Genomic DNA, 10,000 nt, shown 5'->3' on the forward strand with positions numbered 1-10,000 from the left:
TACGTTGAAAGATATCGTAAAAAGATCATGAAAAATGTTAGGAGAAGATGAAAAAGTGATGATTCTTTTTTTTTTTCTTTCCTTGCAAATTCTCTCTCCCTCTCGCACTCTCTTTTCTTTTTCTATTTTTCTTAAATAACAAATTACGTTATTTTCAGATGTAATTATCGTGGCAGAGAACAAATTTATTTAAAGTTTATTCTGAGAGACGTGTACACACTAGTAAGATATATGCATATCCATCGACAAAATTATGGTTGATGTATAGTCTAGAAGAATAAAAATAAAAAAAGAGAAAAAAAAAGAAAAGAAAAGAAAAGAAAAAAAAAGAAAAAGTAAGAAAGAAAAATAAAAGGCAGAGTAAGCTAAATGAGTGCTTTTGCTCTTAGTATAGAATATTCAATGATCGCATATATCTGCATATTAAATCGTCATAAAATATTATCCGAGTGAGGTCGAACGATACCGTATAGTTAAATAAATTGTTTCGTTATTGTTCATTTTTTTTTGTCTTTTTTTTTTTTTTTCTTAAACATATCTCCGTTACAATAAAAATGGATAATATATTCGTGCGAGGGGAAAAAAAAAAAAGTTAAAGTTAAACGAGTCGAACACAACGAATAGAACTTTTCAGACATAGATTAATATTATCTGCGTGTATGATGGAAGAATAAGAAAATAATCGCAATAATCGGTAGGCCACGGTCAAACGTTAAAACAAGATGGCACGGTCCTCTTGGTTGTTATAATAGTTTAATAATTGGTATTATAAAAGAGGCGCAAGGACAAAAAGATGACGTTTAATTATCGCCATTTTTTTTTTTTTTTTTTTTTTTTTAATCCAGAAATATCGCGCTTCTTTTCTGTCGGCATTCATTTTCAGCCGCGTTCGCACAGCTTAAAACACACGTTACGCCTTGGTGATGAGAATTTATAGAGGAAATCGCTAATTGAACTGCTCGTAAATCGTTACGAAATGTGACATATTCGTCCATCCGGTCGTATATATATATATATATATATATATATATATATATATATTACTTTATATTATATACCGACATAGAAAAAGGAAAGAGAGGGAGGAAGAAGAAGAAAAAAAAAGAAGAGAAGATAATAGAAACGAAACAAAAAATAATAAACAAAAAAAACAAAAAAAAAAGCAGAAACGAAGAAGAAGAAGCATCCTTCTTCTCGAAGGAAGCCTTTAGGAAAAGGAAACGAAACACACACACTCACACACACACAAAATAAAAAAAAAAAGAAATAAATAAGACGGGGCAATTTTATTTGTCCCAATTAAAAGATACTTCAAAAAGATTATGCCGATTGTTTTGGACAATAGTTTGGACTCCAAAAAAAAAAAAAAAAAAAAAAAATGAAAGAAAGAAAAAAAAAAAGAAAAAAGAAGAAGAAAAAAAGTAACTCATTAACACTTTATAGTAATTAAAAAAGATTTCCTTATTGTTCCTTACGATTAATGATAGGTACCTTGCAAGATTAAGAAGATAATAATATAATTTATATGGTTGTGTGTGTGTTTGTACGTGTCGTTATATAAAAAATTTACAAAAAAGAAAGATGTTTATCCTGAATGAGGTCGAAGGTCAATTACGTATATCATGTGTCTTCTTCTGTATCTCTCTCTCTCTCTCTCTCTCTCTCTCTCTCTCTCTTTCTCTCTCTCTCTCTCTCTCTCTCTCTCTCTCTATTTCTCTCTCAAAATCTTGTAGGTAAGAAAAATCAATAGAGAAAAAAAACATTAAGAGAAAAAAGAAAAAAGAAAAAAGAAAAAGAAATAGAAAGAAAAAAAAAGAAAAAAAAAAAAAAAGAAAGAAAAAAAGAAAAATACACCGAGTTAAATAACAGAAAAACGTGCGATACTAATTATCAACTTAACGAGAATTCACTGGATGGAGAATCGTCTACGAACTAAGTCTATTAAAACATGATCGATTTTCTTACTCGACAAGGTCATCCACAAGCTTCTTCGTTATCTCCTTTTCTCTCTCTCTCTCTCTCTCTCTCTCTCTCTCTCTCTCTCTCTGTCTTTCTCTCTCTCTTTCTCGCCCATTAATTATAATTACACTTCTTCCTTGCGATCGTCGAATTCCATGGTGGGGAAAGAAAAAAAAAAAAAAAAAAAGAAAAGAAAAAGAAGAAGAAGAAGAAGAAGAAAAAAGATGTGAAACACAGCGAGCTCTATTAATATTTATGTTACGATTGATTATGATTACGTAGAACTCGCAATTAACTAGCAATTTATCGATTTTAACCAATCAGAAAACTCCGTACGAAATGTTTGACGAATATGTGTATATGTGTGTGCGCGTGTGCGTGTATCTCTTCCCTTTCTTTCTTTTTTTTTTTTTTTTTTTTTTTGAAAAAATTTGTCTCCTTTCTTTTTAATTTCACTGTTGTTTTTGTTTTCTTTTTCTTTTTCTCGTTCTCTTTAATAACAACGAAAATAATCTATAGAAGAATTGGTCAAGCCGACGACGAAGTCGAATAAATTCTGATTTAAATATCCGTCAGGTTCGTAACAGTTGATCTATTGCTTGGAACAAAAATAAATACATGCATATGTATTTATGTCATATGTATGAACGAAACAAGAGAGAAAAAGAGAGAGAAGAGAGAGAAATATTAGAAAATTCTCTCTTGGAAACTATTTCAAAGTGAACTGAATCGGATGCATTCCAGCCTAGGCCGTTACCTAGATAAAAGCCATAGTAACCTATAAAACTGTATCAAGACTAGTGCCAACTTTCTATTGGCTTCTTAGAACTTAAACAGTAGAATATCAAAGTATAAATTATAATAGTATATTTATATTAGATAATACTTTATAAATATTACATTAATAAATTACTCATTCTAACTATAATAATATTTAAATTTAAATTTTCTATTTATTTTAAACTCTTTATATTTATAAATTATTATTCACGTTCTAATTAAAGAAGAATCTTTATACTCGTATTACGATACTTTAATGTACGTATATATTATATATATATATGTATATATCTGTGTGTGTATGTGTGTGTCTAAATATATATATATATATATATATATATATATATATATATATATGTATATAAATATGGAATGAAAGTTATGCTAGCTGTACAAATCTAATAGTCACAACTGTAAGAGATCGTGCGTATCGCTTCTATGTCATCGGAAATCTGATTCGATGGAACTTAATATATATCGAAATTAGATGCCAACGGGGTGTCTAACGTCGAAAGATTTCATGACTTATGATATCGTATTAAAACGTACATACATACATACTCATATACATACATACGTACATATATACATATGCACTAATATGTTTTGTCGTTATTAAAAATTCCGATTAAAAAAATGTGAATATCTTCTCTATTTTAATAAAATCATTCATTATAGGAATGATTTAATAACGAATCGAAGAAAAAAAATCGTTTGATCGATTTCGTACATGATCCAACTGTGACAAGATTCTTTTATTTTATTATATCTACAAGAACTATTAATTTTCGTTCTTATTTTATCAATTATTAACTTTGTTAATAAGAAATTTATTTAACGGTATCGTTCCTTTGTCTTTTATTCTTCTTTTCTTTTTTTTTTTCGTTTTGTTTTAAATTAATTCGAAGATTAACTTGGTCTTTTTTTTTTTTTTTTTTTTTTAAATCTCTTCTTTCGATTATCATTAATCAAGGAATTAAAAGAGAAAATTTATTGCGCGCATAATATATGGTATATATGGTTGAATTTCTTTTCTTTTTTTTTCTTCTTTTTTTTTTTTTTTTTTTTTTTTTTTTTTAATGCAAAACTCGACTTAGGATAATTAATAGGTATTACGTATGATGCACGAGAAGGAGAGTAAGTACTTACTTACTTACTTGGTACTTTCGTTCTCGTTCATAAGTAATAGCAAAGCAAGTTGGTTTCCTCGGCGTCGGACCGGTAATTACTATCATAACTATGTCTCTCGGTCGTCTCAGTCGTGGAAGCATTATAACCACAGATTAAATACATCCGGTGTCTAACGTTTTAACGCATTGCCTTTGTGAAAGTTCGTCACCTATGTCCAAACTTGTCCTTTTCTTCTTTTTTTTTTTTTCTTTTTTCTTTCTACTTTTTTCCTATTTTTTCTTTTTTTTTTTTTTTTTTTTAATTTTTTCCAAGCTCGGTGTATAAAAAAAAAAGAAAAAAAAAAAAAAAATTGCATATCAATAATATTCCATCGTCTCACAGAAAGAGTTTCTCTTTCGGCATTTAAGATAATTTTCTAATTGAAATAGATCGTTTCGTCGTCTAATACATTCTTTTATTTCTAATTATTCGAAGTGTGTCAATTTTATTTATCACTCGACGGGGAATCGATCGTTTATTTATTTTTTTCTTTTTCTTTTTGTTTTTTTTTTTTTTTGGAAAGATGGAATATGCAAATGGACAAAATAGAGAGAGAGAGAGAGAGAGAGAGAGAGAGAGAGAGAGAGAGAGAGAACGTATGTTACGGAGTGTAGAAACGCTGAGAAGAGAGACGCCCACGGAGAGCGGATGCTGGGTCGACAGGGTCACCTCTCCAACAAAATGAATCTTTTATGCTTCGCGCAGACTTGCCTTTACGACGCTCTTCTGACTCCTCGAGAATGTTCCGATTCATTCTTTCCAAAGTTCTTTTTTAAGAAAGTGGCTCCTCGAATATATTGCTACGAGGATTAACCCGATAATCTTCGTCATCGATTAACCATCATCTATGATGATCTTCAAGAAAGACATTATTATTATTATTATTATTATTATTATTATTATTATTATTATTATTATTATTACTACTATTATTATTTGAACAAAAAAAAAATTATGAATAACACTCATAATTATATATATATATATATAATTTTTTAAATTGTATCCATAATTTTTTTTATATATATACTATAGAATATAAATAAATAAATATATGTAACAGTATAGAATGATTATTATTGTAAAAAATATTTATTCCTTATCGAACCAAATATTTATCTTGTAATATTAAGTAATTTTAAGGCGCCTCTCTCTCTCTTTCTTTTACGAGATATTTTAAATTAATATTTTTATTTCTTTTTTTTCTTCATTTTTATTGTCACATCGTCAAAATTACAAGCACTGTAATTTTTCTTGTTTGTTTTTTTTTATCTTTCTATTTTTTTTTTTTCTTTTTATTTCTATCCTCTTCATTTTCTCTTTAATCAGACTTCTGATCGGAATATTATCGTTGCATTATATATTTTCTCAGTGGGCACTCCTTATTTTTCTTTTTCATTCGTTTTTTTTCCTTTTTTTTTTTTTTTTTTTTTTTTTCCCCCATTCTGTTTCGTTCGTAAAGATCTTTGTCGAACAGGTCTTTGAAAGAGAAGCTACGCGTCCGTCCACCACTCTTACAAAGAGCCACACCACATTGATATTAATGCCACTCTATAACCGGCACGGAGCGTCCGTTTAATGATAGTGATCGTGGCACGAGCCACCCTATTATTCATTTCATTATCCAATTCAATGGCGGAGTGTTCTCCTTTCCCTCTCTGCCCCCCCTCTCTTCAACCACCGCCGCCACCGTCGCCAATCTCTCTCCCCCTCTATCCCACTTCCCAACCATTTAATTCATTTTTAATCTAATCAAACTGTTTATCACAGAAATCGAAAATGGATATTTTATAAGTAATCTTTCATTCTTTCTTTTTTTTTTTGTTCATATATATATATATATATATATATATAGATTAATGAACGCACATACATGTGAATATTGTGAACACACACACACATCTATGTGTTCACATATGATTACACAGTTTATATTCACGATACTAAAAATGTCAACAGCTGTGAAGAATCATGGCGAAGTGCCAAAAAAGAAAAATAAAAAAAAAAGAAAAAGAAAGAGAAAGAGAGAAAGAGAGAGAGAGACAGACAGAGCGAGAAAGAAAGAGGAAAAAAGAATATATAAGATGTATACTATGTATATATGTATATGTATTATTTTTCTACTCTTTCATCTTGAACACGAGAACGGTCATGTTCAGGGTCACTCGCATAGATATTTGTCTTCTGTGACCGCAATTAAGTTATAAACGAAGAAACAAACAAACAAACGAACGAACGAACGAACGAACGAACGATCGAACGAACGAACGAATGAACGAATAAACGAACGGATGAACAAATAAAAAAATAGAGAAAAAGAAAGAGAGAGAGAGAGAGAACAAAAATAATTAAACAAATTAAACAAATATATGTCGATTTTCTTCTTTTTTTCTTTTTTTTTTTAATTTATTCATTCATTCGTTCATTTATTAATTAATTACCTTTTTTTTTTTTTTTCTTCTTCTTCTTCTCCTCCTTTCTCGATAAGAATATATCGATGCAATAATATCTTATCTTGTATCTCGGTAAACACAACATATAAAGTAAATATAAGAATAGAACTGGCTCTAATCCAATCCCTTAATACCAGAGAAATGTTTAGTTAAGTTGTTGCATAAACTAGAATGATTTATTTCAATTCCAAAATTGCATTCAGCATCACATTTTCATTAAGAAATAAAATATGAAATTTATTATTACAAGATGAACGTCTACAAGATTCCGTAAGTTAAATTATGTAAAAACATTGGACTAATCGTTCCTATATATTTTCCTCGTGAGTTATGGTAATAAGGAAAAATTTTATCGTTGTTTTCGATCTGTCGAAAGGGATGCGAAAGGGGGCGGGGGGAGAGAGAGAGGAGAAAGAGGAGAAGGCGGGACGTATATAAATTCATTGGTTATTTTCTTATGGAACGATATTTTTTTTAACCCATTGTTAAAAAATATAATAGCAATTGAGAAGAGACCTCGGTATAACTGTATAACTGTACACTTGAGGAGCAAACAACGGTACGCATGGGAACACATAATAAAAAGTTTTTCAACGTTTTCAAGTTTGAAAAATAGATAGATATATAGATAGATAGATAGATAGATAGAGAGAGAGAAAGAGAGAGAGAGAGAGAGAAATCCTTGTTTGATAGATGTAAACAAAAAAAAAAAACAAAAAAAAAACAAAAAAAGAAACACAACCCAGGAAAAGTATCTGAAATAAAAATGAAAAAAAAAAAAAAGAAAATGAGAAAAGAAAAGAAAAAAAAATATCGTTTATGAAAGTGTTACACATATTTGTACACGGACACGTATATACGACACATATGTACCCATGTAACTACGTTTCACAAGTAAGTAAAGAAAATGACTATACTCAGACGTCGTAATAATGAAAATGGCGACGGTAGTAGGACCGTTAGAACGATTCTCAGGGATTTCTTAGCGGTAAGAGCTTGAAAATATATAGCTGAGAGAGAGAGAGAGAGAGAGAGAGAGAGAGAGAGAGAGAGAGAGAGAGAGAGGGAGAGTTGAAAGAGTTATGTGGCTTATCGCTAAATCGGGAATGTGCCATAAACGTTGTCGTCCGTGGACGATGTCCATGTGCGGATAATCTTATATCCAAGAGTCAATGCTTTTTACAACGATTTATCTTCTAGCGGTATAGTCATAAAGGAAGACTATAGTATCCACGTATACATATATTTCCTTTTTTTCTTTTTTTTTTCTTTTTTTCTTTTTCTTTTTCTCTTTATTTTCTTTCACAAGCAGTGGCATTAGAGAAAGATGCAGAACTTTGATTAGTGAATCCTACTAATGCACTTTTATTATTATTATTATTATTATTATTATTATTATTATTATTATTATTATTATTATTATTATTATTATTATTATTTCTTTTTCTCCTTTCTTTACTTTTTATTTTTATTTTATTTATTTTTTATTACAGATCGCATTTTATTCATTTATTTTTTCCTTTCTTTTTGGATTTTCTTATCAACGTTCTCTCTCTCTCTCTCTCTCTCTCTCTCTCTCTCTCTCTCTCTCTGAGTTAAATTCGTGATAGACGAAATTTTAAAATGTCATGTAAAATAATAGGGAACGTCGCATGAATCTCGCATGAATAAATATTGTAATTATTATTCGAAACACGCTTTTAGTATTTTCTTACCTTCGTACGAAAACCCGAAAAGAAGGTACGTCGTGGCGCAGAATACGACGACATGTTGATCTTGTTGACGACCATGGTCATGGCAATTCAAGAATGAATTCTTCTCTCTCTCTCTCTCTCCCCCTCTCTCTTTATCTCTTCCTTTCGTTCTATCCTCTTCACAGAGTTCCTTCCTCTCAGATCCACAGGAAAAATTAGCCGCGAAGAAATCGTTGGTGAAATGAAATCGATCCCACCTTTCGAAATGCAGCCTTCTCCTGGTAAGTACTACCTCCTCCCCTGACACCCTCACCGTTTTTTTTTTCTTTTTCTTTTTTTTGTTTTTTTGTTTTATATTCAAACTTGCAGTTATCACGCACGTTTTCTTATCACGTTGCACTGGCAACGTATAAAAATAAACATACGAACCTGAACGTCAATCATATTAACATGTAATAATATAAATTTAAAGTTCGTTTGTATATATATATATATATATATATATATATATATGTATGTATATATAAATAATAAATGATAGATATGTCACAGTCCGATATTTATAAACTTAATGAAAATCATTGGACAATTATTATTGACGCGATAAAAGTTGAAAACGATAAACGATAAATCCGTACATGCCGATGAATAAATATATTCTATTGATTTAGCGTAATTATCATACGTTGCCATTTATAAGTCTTGCCACTACGTTTTTTTCTACTCTTTCTATATTATCCCAACGAATCGATTATAGAACTGTCGTACTACGATAATATCAAGATGTTGATGATACGATGAAAACAACAAGAATACCGAACATGCCGACGGACACGCTCCAACTGAGCTAGCACGTATCTTACCTTGCCATTTATAGGCCCCCACTACTTCTCTAAAGAGCCAATCGAAAGATAGCGATTCTCGGCGGCGCGCTATACAAAACACAAGCCGAATGAAAACTTGTTCGATGTAAGTAAGTTACTCTCTTCGAGTCTTTTAGATTGAACGTGACCTTCGAACCCGATGGGACGTGTGTTCGGTTAGTTAAGAATAAGAGAAGGGATAGAACGACGATCATTGGAAGATTCTTGAGCGTCGCGACGCGAGAACTCCATGTGGTAGGGTTAGAAGAGGCTGGAACAGGCAATCTTTGATGCGACTTCTCGACGAATCGTGGTACTTTTCGCAGAACGAACGGATTCTGTTCTTAGTAACTAACTAAGTAAGTAAGTAACATACAAACCTATCTATCATTTCGTTCCTATCGTTATTACGATCGAATTAAATGTTCATTATTTTTTTCAACAAAAAAAAACACGCACTTACGTCGTACGAAACGTAATTTTTTCTTTTCTTTCCTTTTTTTTTTTTTTTTTTTTTTTTTCAGGGACTTCAACCATCGATTATAACGATCGTCGATCTAACGATTCAAGTATCATCATTGTGGTGATTTCTTTTTTGTTTATCTCTTTTTTTTTTTCTTCCATCGATAAGAAATTGTTGCGAGCGTGTAAGGGGAGATATTAAAAGATAATCATTCGATGATTTCATTCGTACTAAACGATTAAACGTCGATTTAGAATGAAAATCAAAAACAAAAGTTTGTTATTAATAGTTCTTCCCAAAATTTATTATTTTCTTGATTATTTGATCTCTTGTAAATAAAAATACATATATATTATCGTGTTAACGGATTGATACGTTAATCATTAACGTAATCATTACATTTTCAATTTATTTATGTGTCTGAACTTCTTCATCCGCACATCCTCCACGCTCCCACCACGATCTTTATAATTATTTTCTCAGTCATATAATCATTGTGCAACATTAAACAATGATATTTACCGTCGATCAATCCATCCGAGTCGATTATTCACGATTCAGTAGTATATTACGTAAATCTTACGTGGATTTTCCGTATGATTTGAAAAGAAAAATAAA

The 10,000-nt window shown here is 30.5% G+C and overlaps 1 protein-coding gene across 2 annotated transcripts in view; it reads right to left on the reverse strand.

The window, feature by feature from the left end:
* Sarm (sterile alpha and armadillo motif) overlaps window positions 1–10,000 on the reverse strand; it is a 93,067-nt gene that overhangs the window by 39,844 nt on the left and 43,223 nt on the right. The window contains exon 1 of one of the 2 annotated variants that reach the window (XM_035883559.2): window positions 8,078–8,532. The exons of the other annotated variant lie outside the window; for it this stretch is intronic. Coding sequence (XP_035739452.1) covers window positions 8,078–8,158 — 81 coding nt within the window. The 5' untranslated portion in view covers window positions 8,159–8,532. Of the gene's footprint in view, window positions 1–8,077; window positions 8,533–10,000 lie in introns of those variants that run through there. 2 annotated transcript variants of the gene reach the window in all.

The sequence above is a fragment of the Vespa mandarinia genome, chromosome 12 (assembly GCF_050613455.1).
Source record: "Vespa mandarinia isolate Hongniang chromosome 12, ASM5061345v1, whole genome shotgun sequence".
NCBI lineage: Eukaryota > Metazoa > Arthropoda > Insecta > Hymenoptera > Vespidae > Vespa > Vespa mandarinia.